The 25,984-nt window shown below is 43.0% G+C and overlaps 1 protein-coding gene across 5 annotated transcripts in view; it reads left to right on the top strand.

Annotated features, from left to right (window-relative positions):
* Window positions 1-829: 829 nt before the first annotated feature.
* Window positions 830-25,984, top strand: part of MYO1C (myosin IC) — a 90,069-nt gene continuing 64,914 nt past the window's right edge. Inside the window, exons 1-2 of one of the 5 annotated variants that reach the window (XM_069945992.1) lie at window positions 830-1,096; window positions 9,947-9,974. In XM_069945992.1, the coding sequence (XP_069802093.1) occupies window positions 9,966-9,974 (9 nt within the window). In that variant the 5' untranslated portion in view covers window positions 830-1,096; window positions 9,947-9,965. Of the gene's footprint in view, window positions 1,147-2,513; window positions 2,597-9,946; window positions 9,975-25,984 lie in introns of those variants that run through there. The other 4 variants (XM_069945993.1, XM_069945994.1, XM_069945990.1 and 1 more) reach the window with 4 other exon arrangements.

Below are 25,984 nucleotides of genomic sequence, written 5' to 3'. Positions count from 1 at the left end.
GCGCCGCCTGAGGCAGACGACTCAGGTCGCCTCATGATTGCGGCGCCCCTGGCCACAGGTACTCCAGTCCCACACTGGGGCCTGCACAGACTGCAGTACAGTCCTTTAGTGGGCCCTGGCATCTGTGCTATGCTGTAGGGCGCTCCCGAGAAACCAGGACACATGTACCGGATACCCGGGTGTACATATGTGTGTTCCTTTAAGGCAGAAAGGTGGAGATACAAATAGGTTATGGGGCCCAAACACATTGAAACACAAGTGAAAACCACTATGGATCAGGTATGTGTGAATCTGGCCTAAAGTTGTGTTTCCACATGCTTTTTTTTCCCAGGGCAAACATGAATGTTGTGTACTGAGCTATGCAGTGGGTTGCCTCCCTTTTTGAAATGATAGCAGATAACTCTTCTAAAGAGGAAGGCAGACAGAGAAACTGACAGACATTAATACATGGTGATTAAAAAAAAAATACAAACCCACACACCGTATATGCAGCCTATTTACTACTGCGATACGCAGCATATACGCAGCAAATACGCAGCAGATTAGCTCTAAATAACTGAACACAGCATCACATCTTCACCATCACATCTGCTGCGTATTTGCTGCGTATTTGCTGCGTTTTTGCTGCGTATACGGTGTGTGGGTTTATACCCATAATGTTGTGGTGAGAGAAACCTTGTTGCTCCTAGCAACCAATCAGAGCTCAGCTTTCATTTACTTAATGTTGCACATAAAATTAAAGCTGTGCTGTGATTGGTTGCTAGGGGCAGCAAACCGTTAGATAACTATTCCCCGTGGGTGCATCCTGCCACTACCCGGCTGCCCCAGCACACATAATGTGAGGTCAGGGTCTCCCCGGCTCTTGTGGGACGCAGCAGTGGGTGTATTGTATGTCACACACGTGCACGGCCCCCCTCCCCGGCTCTACGCTGTCACTGTATACTCGGGGTCAACTTGGGAGGAGCTATCAACAGCCACGCCCCCGTCCATTTGGAAACGCGCTCGGGCTGCGCATGCTCCGTAGCTGAGAGGCCGGGACTGTCCCAGAGAAAGAGTTGCGGTCTCCCGGCGGAGGCTCATAGTGACCTGTACTCAGGTGAGATGCCGGGGAACTGGGGGCACGGTGGCCGGTGGTCGGGAGCCATGGTGAGCAGTCACGTTTACCCTGAGCTTGTGAGAGACTGGGCTGTATGAGACTTGTGAGTGCCGCTAGTGTGCTGCTCTCTTCTATCTATAGCCTGCATGCATTGTGTGTGTTATATGACTGACTTATCAGCTGCACTACAAGTCTCAGCATAACTGCCCTGCTGTAGGGTAGTGTATACAAGTAGTGTCTACGTCACTAGGTGGCTATATGCCTAGTCCTCCATGCTCCCATACGGTAATGGAGGGGTATTACATAGTGACTGGATAGGGATCTATTCACACAAACAGCTATCCATGTGCGTTTCTTCACTTGCAGCAGTTGTAGGACTACATCTCCCAGCATGCCCTGAGGCTGTCAGGTTATCCTGGGAGATGTAGTTCTGCAGCAGTCGGTGAGCCGCAGATTGTGTAGACTAAAGAAATCCCCCAGAAATCTGCATTGGGTCACTGAATATCTGCAAGTTTTTCCCGTGAAGTCACCGCATGCAGCGGACAAAAGTCTGTGAAAACTTTTTCTATGTATGAGTTTTTGTATCGTTTGGATTACTTTTTATTGTGAGAGCCTGCAGCTGTCCTAATACCTGATAGAAAGGGTGTGGTGAGATAGGAGCGCCTACTATGGGGAATATGGTGGCCGTGTGCTAGTTCTTGGCTGCGGCATATTCTGTGTCATGTGATACTCCTATAATATACATGCCGCATGCCCTGAGAGAGCGCTGTGCCATGTGGTTCGCAGACAGACAGGATTATAGTGTAAGGGGGGGGGGAGTTTATTTTACATCCATTCTACCCCATTGAATTAAATGGGAAACTGCTTGACCATTCACAGGCTGTTTTTGGTTATAAAATTGCATGGTACTTAGATGTAATAAGCTGTCTATGTGCCAAAAAATCCTCAATTTGTGGTGTATTTTTTGCATACAGATGCTATAAAACATTTGACCGCATGAAGCACCTGTAAAATGCACCAAAAACACACTTTTCCTATAAATGCTCCAAAAAAACAACAAAAAACTTGGTTTTGAACGTTTTGAGTCTCTATTGGGCTGTGTTCACACACTGCGTGTTAAGTTTGTGCTGTTCTAGGCCACCCTCTGTGCCAAGGGTAGCCCTATCTGCAAACACTTCCCTGTCTAGAAAAAAAATCATATGCCATGTGGTTGGCAGACTGGAATAGTATTACTTTCAGCATTTATGGTAGTAAAAGGTTTATTCTTTTTTTCTTTTTTCTCAAATTTTTCCTTGAATTTTAAAGCATAAAAGGCGTCCAGCCCTGTGTGGAATTTAGGAATATCCTGTTAGTTGCTTATTAACAGAAGAAGGTAAGGTGTGTCCGCTCACTGACTAGGCAAACACTGATAGAGGATCTGCGTGCGGTAACATCTGCAGCCCAGTTTAGGTGTACCGTGTGTGTATCAGTAGGAAGCCAAGGGCTCAGTGTCGGCACAGGGTAAGATTGTGCTTTTTTAACTGCAGTGTGTAGCAGCCCTTTTGTTCACTAACCTTTTTTTATGTTATACAATAGACAGCCTGGCACGCTGCTTTGTTCCTTGCAGTTTGCTCACTTCCTACACTGGCACAGGGCATGGCACTGGTATGCAGGCAGGCCTGTGTGGGCCGCCTCTGTTATTTTGACTTCCAGAAATAGTCCAGCAGCTGTGCTTGTCCCCCCCGGCTGTTCTGTCCTGAGGGGGGGCTGGGGGTCTGTGTTCTGGTCATGCCTGTTAGTAGTGGTATTGTAGCTTATACCCACGCTGGATTATATCTAATAAGAAAGCTGGTATAAAAGATTATGTGCCAGAGATGATGCAGAGCACAGATAGATGGCCGTTGTTGCAGTTGTTTAGTTCAGTTGCTGTGAGGTTGTGATATTAGGGTGGTTACAGAGCTAATATTGTGTACTAATACTTTTTTTATAAGATGGGAAAAAATGCTGACTGAAGAATAAGTGCAGTATATACTCCCTATGGGTAGCTTCACACGTACCGTATCGCTGCGTTTTTGGTGCGATTTTTACATGCGAGTTTTGATTTTCACATGAAAATCATGTGAAAATAAAAACGCATCGATACGGTACGTGTGAAGACACCCTATATGTGTGTACTAGGGATGGGAGTTGACTCCAGGCGCCCAGCTAAACACTATAGGGCACGTGCCATTCTGAGTTCATTCCTCGGCAGTCACGCTTGTGGATGGCGTGCTTTTTTTATTTATTTTTTTTATTTATTTTGGACACTTGCCTATGTTGTCTTCCTCAGTCCATGATATACGATTAGATTTTATGCCGGCATACATGTCAGGTATTTTCTACTACTAGGTTTTATACACTAATAGAAACTAACAATTGCAGCAAATGTATTGACTTTAAAGCCGTGCCCGCCGCACATGCATAAAAAGGAAAGAATGTCGGTGTAATACTCGAAGATATGACATGTATCAGCAGCAGCATGACCTACTACATCTCAGTGACAGTGTCACAATGATACTAGTGTGTCAGCACACCAGCCTTTTCTGGTCAGTGCTATATACTGCTAATAAACTGTAAGTCTGGAAACAAAATGCATGTATCTACCGTGTTTCCCCGAAAATAAGACAGTGTCTTATATTCATTTTTGCTCCCAAAGATGTGATATGTCTGATTTTCAGGGGATGTCTTATTTTTCCATGAAGAATTCACACTTATTGTTAAAAAAATTATATTTATTATATAGTTGTCATCACAAACCAGACATAACCTGGGTGTCGGCTTATTTTAAGCTATCTTGTAAATCCTCCGCTATGCCTTATTTTCGGGGAAACGGGTAGTAGGGATGGATAAAAAAAAACGCAGACATGGGGGTCAATGTGAATATATTATTATTGTGTCCTCAAGAAGCCTAAGTAGGAACCAAAAGTTGGTAGTGAACAGCAGATTTCATGGTGCATAGCTGTACAGCTCCTGGGGATAAGGCGAGGATAGGTAATACGCAGCATAGCAGCTAATAAAAGGTCGCCATGGCCGTGAGCCAACATTTGCCAGTAATCCAACTTGCTTGTCACAACATGACCCTATTCCCTTTTTATTAGCTGTCTCTCAGGCAGTGTGATGTGGCACTGTTTGGGTGCCTGACCTTTGTCGTTGACAGTCGTCTTGTTTGTAGGTTTTGACCTTTATAGTACAGTTGAATAGGGAAATTTCCCAACACATCCTTGAGTTTTCGATGACCGAAATGAACCTGCTCAATACTTTTACATACTTTTACTTTAAATTTACCCCGCCAGTCACTTTCTGTGCAGCAGATGTCTATACTGTAGGCAAGTAAGATTTGTTTAGATTTCATTGACATTGGTGACACCATAGTCCACTGCGGAGCTTCTAGTGCACACATGTGCAGCATACCCACCTCATGTAACCCCCCCAGCAGTTCTCTGCTGCCCCCTCTTTATGACATCCACATGGTGTAGTTTAGTAGGGACTGTAAATCCTCTTCATGCAATAAGATGTCCCAATATTCTTCAGACATTCAGCTCATTGTGCTTGTCATGCAATGTGCTCATTATTTGGAGCATTAATTCTAGACTAATCGCGGGGAGAGTTGCGGCCGGGAAGTTCTTGATGGCGTTTTTGTTCTGCTATTCTCTATTTAATAGTTTGTGTCATATGTCTTATTGAATTACTTTGTGAATTAAATGAAAGGCTTGTGTCATTTAGACTACTTTACAGTAAGGCCTGTAACAGCATCTTAAGTCTTTAAGGGGGTTGTTAGAATCCTTGAACCCCCTCCCCTTTTTTTTCATACAGTTTTATACAGTGCGTCAGCAGCTTCACTCAGATCCTCTGCTGCAGAATTTTGCCCTTGCTCTGGCTCTGGACAGTGCCTGGCACGGACAGAGGAGGCAACGTGGAGTGTCAGGTTGAAAGCCACTACTCGTCTACCTCCAGGGCATACAGCAGCTAATAAGTACTGGAAGGCTTGAGAATTATTTTTTTTTTAAGTAGAGAATTCCAAATCTGTATAACTTTTTGGTACCAGTTCATTTGAAACTAATGGTAAGGCCTCTTAGGGCGCTATTACATAGAGATTATTGGCCAAACAAGCCATTATTTGCTGTATGTAGTTGTACCAGCGAACCCTTGGTAATAATGGGGCACGGGGATGGGGGAGTATTCTTCTTTTTTTTTTTTTGGGCAGGGGCTTCTCCTTTAAGACAGTCTCATCCACCCATCTGTCTTTTGCTTTAGACGTCACCTAATCTTTTCATAACTCCTTTAGGGTATGTCCCCTCTTCCGCTCGTCCATGCGCATTCCTGCTTCGATGGTGAGGCAGATTCCGCCATCTGCCTGAAGAATGATCAGGTTCATTCTTCAGGCGGGCGGCAGAATCTTTCTGTGCATAGAATGGAGTCTATGGCCCGGGGGCAGCTGCGGAATCCGTGGTGGGTGATCCGCCCGGATTCCTGAGTGTGCACATACCCTAACTTAGTATCCTACAACTTTATATCTGAACTTTTTCTTATACATAAGGATCAATCTAACTAGTAACCTTATATTAGTAAACTCCTTATAATAGTTTCCTTTTTCCTATTTCCATCTGTACACAAAGCATATGCTTATAGACCAACCCCCCTTATATTACTCTACCAGTTTAACAAGTTACAAGCTGAGGTTTCCCCATAGCTGCATTCTGTAATGGCCATAACCTCACTGTCTCTTAAACTTTCACTCTCTGTAATCTTTCCCATTGATCTGGGCTTTATTCCAGGAAATTTGGCTACTCCACCTAGATCCTTCCTACCTGAGTACTATGAGTCATTATCAGCCACAAACCATGTCTTCAGTTCCTGAAAAAGTACACGGAACATGTGGAAAGTCTATCATATACAGGCCGTCCTGCCTAGAGACTCTGTAGTATAAAGCTCTACCGTTAGATAAACACTTTGCACCTCATCAAATGCTTCTTATTAATATGTCCCTATTGGACTCTGCACGTACTCTGGTCTCCTTCTCCACAACCTCTGTGTGTCCAAGGAAGAGAAATGAGGCTGGAAGCAGCACTATGTAATGCTAAGACTTGTCGATGAGACACAGAGCTGTAGCACAAACCCTGATCTCTGCACTCCAATCTATGGAGCGATTTGTTCAGAGCTTAATCCGAGTGATCTCCTCCTGGATGCTGTACAAGTCCTGTCTCAAATACCTTGCTGGCTGCCTTCCTGTGTAACTTCTATCCGAGACATCTTTTACTCTGAGAAGTAGAGGTTACTAGCGGCAGAGGTATAGCTCGTCTCCACTTAACCCAGAGGAAAAATAGTTTGCTGTTGTAGGCCTACATCTCAGCCCAGGAGGCAGATGCCTAACCTACCTTACCTACCTTTGCCCTTGACCGGAAGATATAGTAATGGCATTGAATTGATACAAGTTTGCCATACGTTGAATATTTCACAGTAACGTTTTGTTTATATACAAAGTCTTTATGTTGAATCATAAATGAGTCTGTGAACTACTTTTAAGCCCCTATTACACGGTGTGATGGAGTGCAGAAGGGGCTGCCCGGGTGATCGCTAGATTGTCCGGGCAGCCCGTAGCAAATAGCGGAAATCTGCTGCCGCCGCTCATGTTCCACGGGGCGACAGCAGCAAATCTCTGCTAAGTTTTGTCTTTTAACATGTTGAAAGACAAACGACTGCAACAATGCGCCGACATCTCTCAAGACGATTATTGGCCGATATCAGCCGAATACGAATGTTTATATAATAGTTTCGTGTAATAGGGCCTTTACTGGGCTCAACCATTTGTGTAGCTGGGCTGATGAAATGATTGCTGTATTGTTCATGTGGCATATTCACTTCATTGTAGTTGTCGTCACATTTCCGTTTACACGAGGAGATGTGCGGACGACTATTGATATGAGTGGCCAAACAAAAGTTGAGATTTGCTGACAAATGAGCGGTTTCTGGCTTGCCAGCTGATCTCTGGCCCTTTCTCATTCTGATAATCTGCCCATGTATGTTCCTGCCTCTTGATGATCTGTCCTTGTAAAAGGACATAAAAAAAAAAGACATGAAAATTACATATTGGTGTATTCTACTTTATACCTATATAAGATTAAACGGGCCTCATTTATAGACGCTTACATTTATAGATATTCCTGATGCAGGTATATGTCAGGGAACGCTGAGGTATGCATGTGCCTCTTAATGGCATCCATCATACATAGGGTGGTAGGTTAGCAAAAGGTATATATTTCTTACTGAACTCTGAAGTTCTGCAAATGAAGGCCTTGATGTTTGTTCAGTACATATATTTTTGCTCTGAGATTTGTTATGGTGCCTCCCAATGTCCAGCTTATTACCACTGCTTCCTATGATGTCATCTCATGAGGACCTGAGGTGCCCGCAGTTATGTCCCTGGACATCCCTTTTGGAAGGTCTTCTGTTTTGTTCTCATTGGACGGTGTATTGTATTCTGACGTCCGTTGGATTAGGACCAATAATAATAATGGCTGGTCTGTGGGGTAGCTTCTACCATGGGTTAGTTTATTATTTTTTCTGCTCCAAGTAGGTGAAAGGTTTCTTAATGCCGGTACCAGAGGTCACCAACTGGAATGTTTGGCAGTATCTCTAAGTTCTCTCTATTTTTTCTCTTAGCTGGAGACTCTTATAACTTGGTAATATCTGACATTTAGTAATTGCAGTGATCCAAATCAGAGGAAGGTCTCGGATAAAGTGGCCAGATCACTGTGCCGTTATGACTTCTCTTAAGCTGTCATGTGGGTCTTCTCTGATTTCCCCATTACTGCAAGGTATGAATTAAAGACGTGCAATGCGGTCTCTGCTCTTTTTTGTGCTAAAAGTGAGTTCCTAGAATACCACTTGAGCCATTATTAAAACAGATGAGGTGGAGAGGTGTGTGGTATATAGGGGCATAGTGAGGGGGTTTCTGCATACCAGCGCTGACACATGAGGAAAGCATGTTCAATGAGCTGAACCTGACACTGCCTGCACTGATACTGCACCCTGGAAAACACTCCCCCGATAGGGAGCAGGAGAAGAAAGGATTTCTTTTTGTAGCTTTAAAAATTCCAATTTCCCCATTTGTATAGAGGTGTATCTGTACACTGATGTTAGGAGTTCCTGGACTTACCAGCCACACTGTGAAAGTAACTTATTTCATTGAATTGTTTAGGTTGGGTGTGTTCTTTCCTTCTGAATGAGAAGGTGCAGATGCTTCTTAGAAACCTTAGGTGGTGCTAAGTGTTTGCCACTAGTGAAGTAGCAGAAAACCATTGATATTGCATAATACAGAGTCCATCATCCAGCTGAATTGAGTTCTTTGCATTGTACAGATGTGACAACCACTTACAGGCTGCACATACAGATTTATCTGACAGATTTTTTTAAGCCAAAGCCAGAAATGGACTATGAACAGAGAACAGGTTTTAAAGGAAAGACTGAGATTTCTCCCCTTTACAGATCCGTTCCTGGCTTTGGCTTAAAAAAAATCTGTCAAATAAATCTGTGTTGGTAAACATAGCCACGGTTGCCGATACAGTGCCTTCCCTTCTCTACAGACCCTGAATTATACTCAGGACATCTTATGTTATGTCTTATTAGTGTGCATTGGCATCATTGAGGGGTGGTTGACTGGAAATGACTTGAGAGAGGCTTTTAAAGGGGTTCTCCAGACTGAGGAATAGTCCCGCAATTTCAAGCAGAATTCGCATGAAATTAGCTGCGGATTCCCTTCAAATTCTGCCCATAAAATATGAATATAGCATTGCACCAGTGTCTAATTGGATTTCTGCTATGATGTTCACACGCCGGAATTTCCGTGCGGAATCTTCCGGATCTGCTTTCTGCCTCGGGAATTGGCATGTCAACTCTTTGGGCACGTTCCTCTAGAGAAATCCTAGTTAATAGGGCTTGAATTCTGCTCCTATTTCTGCCAGAGCTGAATATGTGAAGAATTTCAGGCAGAAAACTTCCCTCTTCAATTCCTTGCCTATTCCTCAGTGTGAACATACCCTTAGAAAATCATGACTACTTTTACCCAGAAACAGCACCTCTCCGGTCTCAATTTAGGTGAATTATGCTGCGTTTACACGAAACGATAATTGGCCCGATCGTACGATTAACTATGTCGGAGTAACGATTTTTTTTTTTTTCATGATGGTCAGCGTTTAGACGGTACGATATATCGTACGGAAATTCGTTTTGCGATCGCTTAAGCCTATCTCACACATTGGTTAAATTGGCGAACGACTGTTTACACGGAACGATCTGCGAATTTTTTGCGAACGACTATTTTGGAACATGTTGTAAGATCAAAATGAATGATTTCTCGTTCGTCGTTTCATCGTTCGCAGCATTTACACGTACGATTATCGTTCGAATTTGATCGTTATCGTGCGAATTCGCACGATAATCGTTTCGTGTAAATGCAGCATTAGGCTGAGTTGTATTACCACACAACCAGGGGGCAGGGGTGTTTGGTGTTTTTGCAATAATCCTGGATTACCCCTTTAAAGCCCCTACTACACTGGTCGATTCAGAGGAGCAAGCGAGTGCCGGTTTGTCAGATCGGCGCTTGATGTCGGCGACATTACACTCGCTAACAGTGGCTAAGAGCGAGGAGAGGGGCTGCGATCGCTCGTCATAACTGTCATTTGAAATCCTTTATGGTTATTCGCCGAAAAATCATTGTGTATTAACACCCTTAGTCACAATGTAAGAAGCAATCCTCCTTAAAATGAAGGGATGTATTTGCAAAGGAAATCATTTTCTGAGCTGTCACCTAACCTTTGTGTCTGGTTAATTCAGCTGCAGGTATCCAGGCAGCATGCGGAAGGTAAGTGCAACAATTGCATGGGATTTCTCAGTGTTGCTAAGGTGGCAGCTTCACGGGGCTGAACACTGTGTGCTGCATGTGACAGACCTGCTGTGCTCCGGCTCCTTTGTTAGGCATTACATTATTCATAAGATACTTGGTTCCAACCATACAAGTGCAGTATTCATATTGCCCTCTCATATAATCTGTTATGTAAAGAATATGCCTTCTTTCTAAAGTTTACTTTGAATTCATGGGGAGCATTCAATGAGGAACCACACCGAGAAGTGACACATCACTACTTTTTCTGCACAGCAAAACATTTATTTATTTTTTTTAACATTCCGCATTGAAATCAATATGCAAAAGAGCCCGTGGAGCCTCATCAAAGAGTCTCGAAACACAGGACTAGCCAGATATCCCTCTGGGAAGGACCCAGCCAAGGGGTGGCTCCTGTAAGGAAACCACCAAAACCACCATATTAAGTGGCCCTATAAGTCAATGTAATGACAAGGGAAAAACCAAGGCTAGGTAACCATCCACATACAGCTGTTTCGGCAGTGTTGTCGTTTGGCTGGTCTCCCTGAGATCAGCGATCTGTTTCTCTTATGGCTCTACTAGGCATTGCTCCCACCTAGCCAGAATCCTGCTCCACACTGATGAGGGGCAACACCCCAAAACAGCTGTATGTGGATGGTTACGTGGCCTTGGTTTTTCCCTTGTCATTAAATTGACTTATAGGGCCACTTAATATGGGGGGGGTTGGTGGTTTCCCTACAGGAGCCACCCCATGGCTGGGTCCTTCCCGGTGGGATGTCTGGCTAGTCCTATGTTTCGAGACTCCTTGATGAGGCTCCACGGGCTCTTTTGCATATTCATGTTTCCCAGGGGGCAATGCACCTAAGAATTCACTGCATTGAGCTCTTTCACTAGCAGCTGGCAGTGTTGTCGTTTGGCTGGTCTCCCTGAGATCAGCGATCTGTTTTTTCATTTCACGTGAACAGCCATTGTTTAACACTATCTACGGCCACAACTAATGAACATTTTCATTCTTTCCGACTGTAGGAAATGTTGAACAACAGTTGTTTATGCAGAACAGCTATTGTTTTTCCAGCCAGCGTGGAAACATCACCTTTAAAAAGCACACAGTTTTATTGCCAGTGTGAACATGGCCTTCTCGTAATGCACACATGTTGCTTTGCTATGTTATGGTCAGAAATAATCTACTGTATATGGTAAATTTCTGCAGAAAACCACATGGCTTGGGATGGCAAGTGTATAGCTAGTACGGTGATCTATAGCCACTATTTGCTTTGTGTCTTAATGCAAAGTGGATTAGTCACTGGCGTCGGCTTGGCCTCAGGTTAGGTTTTAGTGCATGTATTTGAATGCTGTTTGCTCTGTTTTGCAGTGTACTTTGCACATCGGAGACGTTGCCTAATGCTTCCTTTTTAAGACCTGAAGTGCACCAATAACTGAGTTACAGTGAATTCATAGGTTTCATATTTGTTGGAGAATTTTCTGTGATTCACCCATTTATATTATTGGGCCTTATGGAAATCGTGTGCCTGCCTCCAGCACAACAACCTCATGCACATTAAAGGGGTTGTCCAGCGAAAAACTTTTTCTTTCAAATCAACTAATATCAGAAAGTGTTATAGATTCGTGATTTACTTCTATTAAAAAAATCTCAAGTCTTCCCATACTTATTAGCCGCTGTTTGTCCTACAGGAAATGTTTTATTTTCAGTCTGACACAGTGCTCTCTGCTGACATCTCTGTCCCAGACAGTAGATCTGCCTCAGTTATATATGAATCCCCATAGAAAACCCTCTCCTGCTCTGGACAGTTCCTGTCTTGGCCAAATATGTCAGCAGAGAGCACTGTGTCAGACTGAAAATAAAACATTTGCTGCATGGCATATAGTAGCTAATAAGTATGAGAAGACTAGAGATTTATTAATAGAAGTAAATTACAAATCTATATAACTTTCTGACACCAGTTGATTTGAAAGAACAAGATTCTCGCTAGACAACCCCTTTAATGGTGCCAAGTGGCAGTCACAGGAACTTCTGCTCCCCCCCACCCCTCCCCGGTGGAGCCCCTTATACTTACCCCTTCCTTGAAGTCCCGATCCTGGACCCCTTCCTGCCGCCGAGAAATCCATGCTGGAAGCCGTGCGCGTGCTCACCCGAGATGAGTCTGAAGCAAATAGAGAATGACTGCTCCGGGTCGGGTTGGGCGGGGTGACAGGCTTCCTTTAAATATGGAGACAGATGTGACCCTCCTACTTGGTCAGGTATGCAGTTGGAGGAGAAAACATTACACCCCTACGGATAGTGTTGCGCTAATCTGTCAAAATATTTGGGTTCGCCAGCGTCATCTGAACCTAAATGTTCGGTGTTTTATTCCCTGCGGCTACAGAAGTTGGATGCTGCCCTAAGGCTGCCAGGAAAACAATGACAGAGATCTGCTCAACACTAATATTAAAGGGGTTATCCAGCTCTACAAAAAACATGGCCACTTTCCCCCTACTGTTGTCTCCAGTTTGGGTGGGGTTATGAAACTCCGTTCCATTGAAGTAAATGGAGCTTAATTGCAAACCGCACCTGAACTGGAGACAACAGTAGGGGGGAAAGTGGCCATGTTTTTGTAGCGCTGGATAACCCCTTTAAATGCTATTAAAATTTCCATACTAGATGTCCTCTAACGTGTTTATGTAAAGCTTGCCTATTATATAGAAAGGAAGACTTCCTATGCTCTGCAGGGCCAATTGACATCTAAAAATCACATGCATACTTGCCTGTTGCACTCTCCAATCCTAAATTATTGCTGACAATATATAATTTGCCCTTTTAACAGCTATTTTGGGAAAGCTTTACACTAGAATTCATAACATGGCTTTGGGGGTTCAGTTATAGTTACACAGAAGAGCAATAGATTGTTTCAGCTCAAGAGTGAATTTAACAATGGAGTCGAGGTTCTAATTGTGTGCAGACGTTTTATATGGTCTTCTACAAGAACAGAATTCTGCACAGTGCTGGTGTTGTAGGGAGTGTTGTGACAGGCTATGTTGTATGCATGATGGTGTTGTGCTCTTGTGTATACTACCACCCTGATGCTTTCATACCTAGATGTAGATGTATATGCCAATGGCACTTGAAATTGACATGGAGCACAAGCAAGGCAAACGTTTTGTTGATGTCCTTGGTGGTTTCCTGTTACTATGACTTGAAGTGGGCATAATAGGGCATCCAATGTCCCTATAGGCATGCATTTTTTCATTTTATTTTTAAGTTAAAGGAAATGGATTGTTCATTGGGTGAAACTTCTATCATTTTCGACAACCAGTGACAGTCTGTCATAGTTTGGAAAGAGGTTGTCTGTTTGAAAGTTTTGGTGAATAGTTGGACAGAGGATCTCTAATTTTATTGTCTTTTAATGATTATTGGGGATCTTGATTAAAGTTCCAAGTAGGGATCTAGAAAGATTGTGCATTCTTCACCTGAAGCCATTTATCATGTATGATCAGTGTGAACAACTGTGATGACTACAGTGTAGGAGAAATGTTTGTTCAGCCAACAACCTACTTCTGTCTTGTGTATGGCAGCCTTAGATAATGGTTGGTGTGTAACCAAGGCCCACATACAGATTAAACAGAAGTCAGCCAAACCTACTAATTTTAGTTGGACTGGCTGACTGTCTAATGTGTATAGGGACCTTACGACACTATCCCATCAGGGAACACGCAGGGACTATTGGAGTTCCACTGCATTATCGTTCTGTTCTCTGAGAAATCAGCCACCAACAGATGAGTCTGGCAAGGGCTTACCCACCTCTTCTCATTCACATCACTGCTGGCCCAATGTGTATAGATACCTCAGGCGCAATAGCTGTCAATGACGACAAGTTCCTTGTGTTTTGTTATCCTAAAGCAAATGTACCGCCAGGTTCCATGTATGGCATCGGTCTATTACCGAGCACCGGCCCGTGTTGCAGCAATATGCTAGCATCGCTCCGTGGAACAGGAGCGGCGGCAGCAGACTGACACTATCTTCTATGGGGTGCCCGGACGATCTAGCAATCACCTGGGCAGCCCCCCCCAGCACCTACCCGCGGCCCCCCTGGCGCTTACCCGCTCGCTGCCAACGTGTAATAGCGCCGCCATCAAGCGGGGAGCGAGAAGCAACGATCGCTTACCTGACAGGTCAGTGCTCACTTGCTCCCTCTCATCGCCCCATGTAATAGGGGCTTTACTCTTGCTGCAATAAGATGGCTTTCACACCATATATTTTCCATGTGTATTCTGATATTTTGTCTATACTGTGTATATAAAACAAAAAGCAGAAGAGCGTAATATAAAGCTAGCACAAGGTTTAGGCAAGTTTTCCTTCCTGATTACACAGTGCCGGACCCAGTGTGTGAGTGCTCAATGTCGCCAACACCCCTTCCCGGCAGGTCACACAAACACAGGCACAAGTCAGAGGTGAATGCAAGCTGTACGTCATTGCTCTCCTAAGTTCATGGGGTGAGCGCTGAATATCTTGTAAGTTACTAATGTTCAAGCCAAACTGTGGGGACACCGCCAGGTAGAGATCCCAGCCTGTCACCAGATCACGTCTTACACGTGTCTTTTGACTGAGAAAGTTATGAGTGGGCTTTAGAAGAAGTTCTGGTGCACGCATGGCTTTCGACTCTAAATGCTAGTTTTTTTTTAAATATACAGATAGAGATTGTCGTGCCAGGTGCTTAGTGGTGACAAGGTTTTTGTGCCTAGCGTGCAGTGGGTTTGCTGTTCCAGTGTTGGTGCCTAGGATTAGATTCTTTCTTGCTGGCATTCCCCAGCCTGGAATTTGCATTTCGTCATCTCACACCCAGGCTGTTTTTTGCAAGCAGTAGGCTAGCAGTGTGTCAGGAATGCTTGCAATGCCAAGGGCCCTGTTAGCAGTTTGACTGCGATTCGCACCCCCCTGGTATTTTAGGAGACTACCCTGTGAACAGATATTTTGCTTATTACTAAAGTATTTTTTGTTTCATCATAAATACTAAGGGAGTGGAAGTTTCCTAACCATAAAATGATAAGTGATTGAGTAAACGCGACTCCCCCCTGCCCTTCCCCATGTTAGAGGAATGTGGAATTTCTGATGTTTGTTTGAGAAAGGGCACAGCCTATCGGTGATATTTTTGGACCTGGCACCCATTCCTTCCTTTTTTAGCTAGAACGGACTTGTTATAAAAAGTATAACCTCTTGCAGTATGAATATATAACCACAAGAGCTTATGCCTAAATATCAAAGGTATTTTTTAAGCATGTGCCTCTGTTTTAACCCTTTCATGACCCGGCCTAAAATTACCCATATGACTGTGCCAATTTTCAGTTTAGCGTTTTTGTTTTTTCCTCCTCCCCTTCTAAGAGCTCTAGCACTTTCATTTTTCTATCTACAGGGCCATGTGAGGGCTTATTTTTTCTTCAGGAATAGGTGTACTTTGTAACGGCACCTTTCAATCTACTTTAACATGTATGATGGGACCCCAAAAATATTTTTATTAATTGGTGAAATTAGAAGAAAAAAAACTATGTAACCTTTGGGGGGGTTCCCATGTCTACATAATGCACTGTACGGTAAAAATTACACGACACTGTCATTCTATAGGTCAGTCCGAACACAACCATATGCAGGTTTTACGTTGATTTTCCAAATGTTTTTTTTTATTATATATATATAATATGAAAAAAAAAAAAATATATAAATATAATTTTTTTTTCATATATATATATATATATATATATATATATATATATATATATATATATATATATATATATATATATATATATATATATATATGAAAAAAAAAATAAAAAATAAAAAAAAAAAAAAAATATATATATATATATATATATATATATATATATATATATATATATATATATATATATATATATATATATATATATATATATAGTAAATATAATTTTTTTTTTTTTTTTTTTTTTTTGCAATTAATGTTTAGCAAAATAGCCTTATTGTGACTCTTAACAGCTTTAGTTTTTCACCTACAGGGCTGTATGGGGTGTCAATTTTTGCGCCATGATCTCTAGTTGTATTAATACCATTTACCATTTGTGTAGATCAGACATTTTGCTCACTTTTTAATGAAATTTTTTTATATATGCTGTTACAAAAAATCAGCAATTCTGGCACTTTTTTCCCTCCTTACGTTTACGAAATTCTCCGTACAGGATCACTAATGTTATATTTAAATTAATCGGACAATAACGCACACCGCAGTATATAATATGTTTATTTTTTTTTTTTATATTTTATTTGTATAATGGGATGGGGGTGATTTAAATTTTTATTGGGGGAGGGGCTTTGGGGTATTTTTAAAAATCTTCCTTTTTTTTTTATTTTTTTAGATTGTATACACTGATCCCTGCTATGCCATAGGCATAGCATTGATCAGTGTAATAGGCACTCTGCTCATTGAGCCTGCTTGTGGCAGACTCTATAAGCAGAATGGGGGCGCACGGAGGAAGGTAAGAGACCTCCTGCGTTCTGTGAAAGTGATTGAAACTCCCACAGTCACACTGGGTCCCGATCGATAAGTGACAGGAGCTGCTACTGTCACTTACATGCTGCTATTGCGGTGTTTAAGGGGTTAGTGATAGGCTGCAGTGTGATCGGTGCAGCCTGTCATTAATTGTGCGGTTAGGACCCTCACATGCTATGAAGCGCGCTCTGCTCCTGAGCGCTTTTCAGAGCATTAGACACCCAGTGCGTACAGGTGCGTCCTGGATTGTCTGGTGACAGGTGGCCAGGGCGCACCTTTACGCCCTAGGTCGTCTAGGGGTTTAAGGTAATCTGTTTGCTGTAATTCACCCTCAAAATTGACGAAATTGTTAGATAGCTGCTAGGTCAATAAGACACATAATACCAGCTGTGCGTCCAGAATGTAAAGAACTGCTTTTATTCTCTGGCACAGTCGGAGGCTTTTCCAATCTCCTGATCGGCTGAAAGCTGGAGTGCTTCTTGTCATCCTAAGCAAGGTCAGGTATGGAACGGGGGACTAAGGAGTTGTTACACCGTGTTGCACATCAGGAGCTTGAGAAAGCCTCTTTGGCTCTCTCTTTCTGTAGAGGACTTGGGGAAGGGGGCCATTCACATAAATGACACACATTACAATGTCTTGTATGATCTACATCTAAGCAATAGATGAAAATAAAATGAAAAGCAGCGTTCATTGAATGACTTGAGTGATTCCTGATTGACATGACCTCTGGCATTCATAGACACCCTCCCATTTTGTGGGAATTTGTTTAGAGATGAGCAAGTTTGCAGTACAAAAGAAGTGAATTGCTTGGTTAGCTCGGCAATTTGCTTATCAGCCTGTTGCTTTTGAAGTCCACTCTTTGCTGCTCCAGCCCAGGTGCCTGGAAAAACTGGATCCAGTCCTGGATCCAGCTTTTCCAGGCCCCTAGGGTGGAGCAGCACGGACTTCAAAGGCAGCTGGCTGGCCAAGAGTTTTTTGCTTCTTTTGTACTGTAAATTAACTAGTTCTCTTGTTTTGTTCCGTTGACTGTCTTTAATATTTAGTTTTTCTTTGCATTGTGCGGAGGTCAGGGATGTCAGATTATGGCTGACTGAACAGCCATCTAACAAAGCCTATTACTTGAAGTCATTAGACTGTTCCCAAGTGTCAATTTAATAATTAATTTGGTTTTCCCTAAGTATTTCTTTTAACTACAATGAGAGCCTCTGAATAATTAAAATCCTCTTACGCTTAACAAACCTATAGGTGATATATTGTGTCATACTCCATTCTGTATGAAGACTTTTTACATCTTGTGCTTATATCCATTGATAAACCATTTTCTGTACTTTTTTCTATTGTATGTTGAGTATTCCCTAAGCTTAGATCTTTGGAACAGCTTCTGTATGGGAATATTGACTAGTACCATAGATGTCCTATTGGGTATGGCATTTTTCTATTTTCCTTATCCGTGCATGGGATTCTGTTAAAGTGTAGTCCAGTCACATCCGCAATGCTCTGAGGCAATACAAGCCAACCATGATGCCAGCTTTCCTTCCCATGAAGAGTAGCATCGTTCCTTAGCCCTCCGTCACATACAATAGGCCTGACAGGTACATCTCTTTTACTTTCATTTCACCTTCCTCACCAGATTGTGAGGAAATTCCCTCCCTCCAGGTAGTCTCCTGTCTCTAGCAGCTCTGTGAAACCTCATACCACAGTTAGATTGCAGAGCTTCAGGAGGACAGATATAACTGCGCTAATCTCTCAGGCTCACTGTATGTGAACACGTCACACTCAATAAGCTTGATATTTTATGTTTTTATTCATCACAATTGTTTATTTAGCTTGTTTTATGAATGTATAGCACAAAGTGTGAGGATATTTCATAGAAATAAGGCAGATTAAAAAAGAAAGTGTGCTGCTCAGGATTCCGCCCAGAAGAGGATAGTGAAAATTCACCACCTGCACCACCTCCCAAAAGAAGGAGATGATGTACCACGGAAATCGGAATCAGAAGGCTTTGTTATTATGAATGTCACAAATGTCATAATGCAATCTGCCTGACACATGCAAAAATGAAGTGTAATTCCTGCTCTTTGTTCTGCAAGTGTAATTTTTCTGGGGAAACTTCAGGATCTAATTCTGATTGAATGTGTGTTTAATAGTACTTAAGGTACCTTAAAATTAAGTTTGTTTCCATAAAATTTCTTTGTAGAGTTTTTTGACAGTCGAACTGGGGACTATTTGTCGGGAGTTTTGAAATGTTTGTATTTCAGTTATTAGTTTTATGTTAAGTAAATGTTTTTTTTTTTGTTTTTGTTTTTTCACCTGATTATGTGTAGTCTCTTATTACATCCCTATAAATGTCACTGATCACTTTTAGAGCACTGAAATTGCAAACATTAGATATTATAGGTATTTTTCTAGCCTGCGCCTGACAGTCACATTGTATGTGAACTCGTTAGAACCGATATTGTATGTGACGGAGGGTTAGGGATGACCCATCAGAGCTGTAGTATAACAATGAGGCTATGAATCACAGGTCCATACGTGGACTCCAGTGTAACATTTTCCACATGCTTATGTGACTGAGCTCATATATAGTTTTTAACAAGTAGAAGTTTTACAATTTTTTATCGATTTTTTTTTTTTTTTTTTTTTTTTTTTTTTTTTTTTTTTTTTAATTGCTCTTTGTGCATATAAGAGAATAAGAAAACAGCTGCGTCATGTAAACACAATGGTATCCAAACAGCCACATAAATAGCCCTGCTCTTAATATAGCCCTGTAAAAGACAATGAACAAACACCAAGACAGCTGAGCCTCTATAACGCTAAACCATCTGGATAACTTCCATAGTGTGGCAATAAGCAGATTATATTGCAGTAAATGGTGTAAATCTCAGTCTCTGAAACTTCTACAGGGGTCTCGTGAACCAAAATGGGGCCTCACAAACTTCTCTCTAACTTGGTATCAAATCTGAGACTGTGGGGAAAATGGGTATCATACACTGCTGGTTTTGCAAGACAGAGAGAGACAATCTTTTAAAAAAAAAAATCCAGAAATTTACATTGAGTTTTAAATTAATTTGCATTTGATTGCATGAAATAAGTATTTGATACAATAGAAAAACAGAACTTAATATTTGATACAGAAACCCTTGTTGGCTATTACAGAGGTTAGATGTTTCCTGTAGTTTTTGACCAAGTTTGCGCACACTGCACAGGGATTGTGTCCCATCCTCCATACGGATCTTCTCCAGATGTTTCAGGTTTTGGGGCTGCCACGGTGGGCAACATTGAGTCCAAAGATTTTTTTGTTGGGTTCAGGTGCAGAGGCTGGCTGGGCCACTCCAGGACTTGGAAATGCTTGTTTTCAAATGGGAAAATGGTGGCCCGATCAATAATGTAAGCGAGCTCCTATCTGCTACTGAGTAGATGAGCGAACCGGGTTCCGGTTTGAGTCCATCCGAACCCGAACGATCGGCATTTGATTAGCGGTGGCTGCTGAACTTAGATAAAGCTCTAAGGTTGTCTGGAAAACATGGATACAGCCAATGACTATATCCATGTTTTCCACATAGCCTTAGGGCTTTATCCAACTTCAGCAGCCACCGCTAATCAAATGCCGAAAGTTCGGGTTTCGGATAGGCATGCTCAAGGTTCGCTCATCTCTTCTACTGAGCCATGGCTCGATGATTGTTTAGCAAGGGCTGCACGGACGTTACCTCTCCACGCTGTAGGTGTTCTCCTGTCCTCTGCTTTTACCTGTGGTGCTGCGGCTGCAGCTTCAAAGCGGTCTCTTGAGCTGACATGCCACTCAGCCACTCACTGGCCGCATGGAGAGGAGATGTGTGCCAGTTAATTCAATCATCAGCTGTTCGTAGCTATCACACATAGCAATGTGGGGTTGGCGGACGATTATTTTAGGTCCAGACCTAAAGACCTGATCATCCAATGATCGTTGCCCCTATTACACAGAGGGATAATCAGTCAAATGGGCCTGATTCAGCTACTTTATTGCTCTATGTAAAGTTGCCCTGGCTGTGTGTTTTGGGGCATTGTCATGCTGGAAGACCCAGCCAAAACCCATCTTCACTACTCTTAGGGCCCTATTACAGCCAATGACTATTCGCTTGGTGTAATAGGTTATGTTAAAAGGAAGTAAGCAGACCACATGCACAATGTCAGCTGATTGTTGTCTTAAAACATGACCTATCCAATGATAACGATAGTGACAGTCTGCTGGCCGTTGCTCTGTGTAGTAGGAGTGACGGCCGCAGACTGCTGCTGTCTTCTATGGGCCACCCAGATGACCTAAGAATCATCCGGACAGCCCCTCCCAATGCTACCTGTGGGCCTGGACTTGTGCTGGCATGAGCAGGGGCACTTTGCATGACCTGCAGAACTTTAATCCATGACACTGTGGTGCGATACTAACCGTAGTCTGAGGCTGTGGTCCAAGCTCTCTTCAAATAATTTACCAAGTCTTCCTGTGTATTTCTAGGCTGATTTCTGAGGTTTTTTTTTGTTTTTTATAATTATCCTTACTAGATAAGCAAACCTGAGTGTGCGGCATTTGATTACCAATGGCTGAAGTTGGCTGCAGTCCTAGAGCCCTTGCACACTGAGCAATAGATGTGGAATTGAAGAGTAATCTGCTCTTAATTTCTGCTTGAAATTCCTCCCGGAAAATATGTACAGAGCAATGTTCCATTGTGTTTAATGGGATTTCTGCTCTGTTGTTCACACTGCAGAATTTTCTGCCGCTGATCCGCTTTCCGCCCAAAGAAGTGACATGTCACTTCTTTGGCCCCGTTCACACTGAGCAAGAACGGCGTAATTCCTGCCGTGCTCAGTGTCCTGCTTTGAATGAGAGGGTGTGTGCTCCTCTGCTGCCACCACTCTGCTCAAAGAAGTGACATGTGATCTCCTTGAGCGGAGAGCGGCGGCAGCGGACACGCACCCTCTCATTCACTCAAAGCAGGACACTGAGCACTGCGGGATTCTGCGGCGGGAATTCTGCCGTTTACACTGAAAAAGAACGTCGGATTTCCGCTGCAGAGCTCTCCGAAGTGGAATCCAGCCTTGCTCAGTGTGCTGCTTTGAGTGAATGAGAGGGCGCACGCGTTCGCTTCGCCCCCTCTCCGCTCAAAGAAATGACATGTCATTTCTTTGAGCGGAGAGTGGCGGCAGCGAAGGAGCTTACACCCTCTCATTCACTCAAAGCAGCACACTGAGCATGGCGGGATTCTGCGGTGGAGAGCTCTGCCGCGGAATTCCAACGTTCTTGCTCAGCTTAGGGCAGAATCTGCTAGAGGAATCCTTTGGCTCATGCACACTGAGCAAGGGTATGTGCACACTGAGCAATTCTCGAGGAATTGTAGCTGAAAGATTTCTGCTTGAAATTCCTCGCCTATTCTGCTCTGGCAGAATTTGAGCGGAATCCGCATGGAAATCAAGCGGAATTACCAGCAGAATTCAAACCCCATTGACTTCTATAGGATTCCTCTGGCGGAATCCGGCCAAAGAATTGACATGTACATTCTTTGGGCGGAATGCCGATTCTGCGCGGAATTCCGGACGGAAATTTACTCTGTGTGCACGGGCAGTCGGAAATCCCATTGTTCTCTATGGAAGGAGCAATGTTGCATTTACACGGGCGGAATTCCACTCGGACTCCGCCCGCTTTTTATGGCGGAATTCGGGCAGAATTCCGCTAGAATTGCTCAGTGTGCACATACCCCAAAAGGCGAGGAATTTCTGCTTGAAGCTATGAGCAGAATAGGAGCTGAATTTGAGCTGAAGTCGAGTGGAATGCAAGCGTAGTTCAAGCAGAATTTTAAACAGAATTTTAGGCAGCATTCAATCCCCATTGACTTCTATAGGATTTCTCTAGCAGATTCTGCCAAAAGAAGTGACATGTTACTACTTTGGGTGGAAAGCAGATCTGCGGCAGAAAATTCTGCTTGGAAATTCTTCAGTGTGAACAACAGAGTGGAAATCCCATTGAACAAAATGAGACATTGCTCTGTTCATTCTTTTACGGGAGGAATATCAAGCAGAATTTAAGAGCAGATTCCTCTTCATTTTGCTCAGTGTGCATGAGCCCTTAGGCTATGTGCACACTGAGGAATTCTCGAGGAATTAAAGCAGAAAGTTTTCAGGCAGAATTCAAGCAGAATTTAAGCCCCCCATTGACTTCTATAGGATTCCTCTAGCAGATCTACAGCAGAAAATTCTGCTCGGAAATTCTGCAGTGTGAACAACAGAGCAGAAAACTCATTGAAACCAATGGGACTTTGCTCTGTACATATTTTACGGGAGGAATTTCAAGCTGAATTTCAAGCTGAATTCCTCGCCTTTTCCTCAGTGTGCACATACCCTTAAAGAGGAATTTCAAGCAGAAATCTTTCTTCTTCAATTCCTCATCTTTTGCTCAGTGTGCATGAGCCCCTAGGGAGTCCTGGAAAAACAAGCATACAGCCCATGTCTGTATCCATGTTTTCAAGGCAGCCTTGAGGCTGCATCCAACTTCAGCCATCAGTAATCAAATGCCACAAGCTCTGGTACGTTACCCTTATTCTCACAGGTATCTGTAACTCGTGTATATTCTATAAAATAAGGGAATAAACAAAACTAAAGTATACAGTACATGCATGAAAAAAAAAAACCTAAACAATGGAACCTCTTCCAATCTGATATTGTATTCCTCATCTTCATGTATGACTCCTCAATCATTAGGTCAGATGACACAACACACGCTGAACTCTCTAGGATTTGTAGCATTAGCACCGCTTCACATCTAGCTGGTATAAGAACACTGTTAATCCTTCCCTCCTATTTATGAAAGCTGTAGAGATTGTGGCTTGAACATAACAAGCCATTAGAGAATCTCTATGGACTTCCTTCATAACAACTGCATGTGGAATGCAGAAGGCTGACTTCTGCTGCTGCGGATTGTGAGTTGTACCAACTTGCCTTCTATACACAAGGGTCTGCTTATTGGTCTTCTGTCTATTCATTGTTCTGGAGACTGTGGTGCTGCTCATATTAATAGATAGAGCGTGTCAGCCTGCAGGATGTGTTTATTAGTAGAGAACTCTGCTTTATTGACCTGTGTGCCCAATGTCATCTAGTTGTGTGTGGTGAGATCTAGAAGGCCTTATGTCATTGTGTGTTATTCCATTGAGCTCACAGAAATGGGCCTATAAACTGCAAACATGTGTTTCCAGATTATGATCCTTCACATAAGTCAATTATGAGCAAATGGGGCCCACAGTCTGGAACACACTAGAGCTGTATTCTAACCCAGAAGGCTTGCTAGTATTCCTGTGTTGACTAATTAAAGAAGTATTCCAGAAGTTTAAAGGGGTTATCCAGCGCTACAAAAACATGGCCACTTTTTCCCCTCTCTTGTCTCCAGATTGGGTGGGGTTTGGAACTCTGTTCCATTTAAGTTAATAAGGCTTAATTGCAAACCACACCTGAACTGGAGACGAGAGGGGGAAAAGTGGCCATGTTTTTATAGCGCTGGATAACCCCTTTAAAGCTTGGGCGAGGTTTTGCTGCTCAGTTCCATTGAAGTGAATGGAGCTTAATTGCAAAGCACACCTGAACTGGAGACAAGAGTCGTGTTGTCTCTGAAAGAAAGTGGCCATGTTTTTGTAGCACTAGATAACCCTTTATTATCTGTAAACCTACTCCCAGCATCCACACTGATCAGCTGACTGAAGACGCTGTAGCATATCACTTTAACAGGTGATAGAGATACATCAAATATTTTGATTGGTTAGGGGTCTGATTGCTCAGGCCCCCACCAATTGTTAGAACAAGTGGGAAGACTCGCTAAAGAAGGCCTATAGAGAACATATCCTGCAGCAAGTAGATAGATGGGGAGATGTGGTGCTTAGCTAGGCCCCCCTGTTGTAGTGGACCCAGACCGTAACCAATCAAAACATCTTGTGTCTCTGACCTGTCCCGAGGTTTTTCTTTTAATGACAGTAACTTAACCTTAAAGGAGTCCGGCAAAAATGTTTATTAAAGTATTGTATTGCCCCCAAAAAGTTATACAAATCCCCAATATACACTTATTACGGAAAATGTACATAAAGTGCTTTTTTCCCTGCACTTACTACTGCATCAAGGCTTCACTTCCTCGATAAAGTGGTGATGTCACAGCCAGACTCCCAGAGCTGTGCGGGCTGTGGCTGCTGGAGATGATGATGGCAGAGGGATGCTCAGTGTCCCTCCAGTGCACTGTGTCCCTCAGTGTCCCCCTGCCGCACAGCTCTGGGAGTCGGGTCGTGACATCACCATGTTATCCAGGAAGTGAAGCCTTGATACAGTAGTAAGTGTAGGAAAAAAAGTACTTTATAAGCATTTCCAGTAATAAGTGTATATTGGTGATTTGTATAACTTTTGGGGGGCAATACAATACTTTACTAAAATCCGATCACCTAAAATCTGCAGTGGTTTTCAGAAGCAGTGTGATTCCAATTCACAAGTTGCAGACCATTTCCATGCAGAAATATACATTCAGTGCACATTTTAAAATTCAGATTTCCCCCATTTGAACATAACAAGGATGCATTTTGCAGCAATATCCATGTGTCACACATGAAATCTGGGCTGAGTTTGCATCCAAGAATTCCACCACATATGGACCTACCCTTCCTGGGATACCATGGATTGTAAATCTAAAACAATGGTGTATTGGCAAGGTTGTGTGTATATTACACTCGAATGGAAAGTGTTCATTTTTTTCTGAGAAACCTTGTGTATACAGTGTTGCTTAATGACCTTTTTTTCCTTCTTTAGGAGCCTGGCTATGGCCATATCTATTGTTAAGAATATATTTTGTGGGAAGTACAAATATTTTCCATATTCTGTGGGGATGAAAGAATAATGTTAAACTCCCAGGGCGCGTGCCCCCCCCCATACCTAGAAGGGAGCGAGCCTCTCATTCTTGAGGCAAGGTTTTGTTGTTGCAGCTGAGGACTCTAGAAATTCCAGTTGCCCCAGCCAGCCAGGAAAGCAGTAAGTATATGCCAAACATTTGGAGCGGAGCTGATAGCTCTCACAGGAAGTGCACTTCAAGCTTTCCTGTTGGCTTACACGTTGTTGGGCATTTAATGTGATGCATAGCAGAAGCCTTGTGTAACTATGGAATTGTTGAATAATCACAGTAATATACAATAATGGTCTCTGAGTTTGGAACTGGGCTGCCTTTTATGTTCCAAACTGCTGACACTGTAAGGGTGGGTTCACATTGAGGAATCCGTGCAGAGAAGTTCCGGTGGATTCCGTTGCTCGTACCTGCTCGCAGCAGCACACGTCTCCGCCCGTCCCATAGTCTCAATTTTATGGCCGGGCAAATTCCGCCATCCTCCCAAAAAAATTGACGTGTCAATTCTTAAGGCAGAATCGACCTGGCCATAGAATGTTGTCTATGGCACTGGCGGAGATGCGCGTCGCTGGAAGCAGGTACGAGCGACT

This window comes from Dendropsophus ebraccatus, chromosome 11, assembly GCF_027789765.1.
Source record: "Dendropsophus ebraccatus isolate aDenEbr1 chromosome 11, aDenEbr1.pat, whole genome shotgun sequence".
In the NCBI taxonomy this organism is placed as follows: domain Eukaryota; kingdom Metazoa; phylum Chordata; class Amphibia; order Anura; family Hylidae; genus Dendropsophus; species Dendropsophus ebraccatus.
This window is presented reverse-complemented; position numbering and strand designations above follow the sequence as displayed.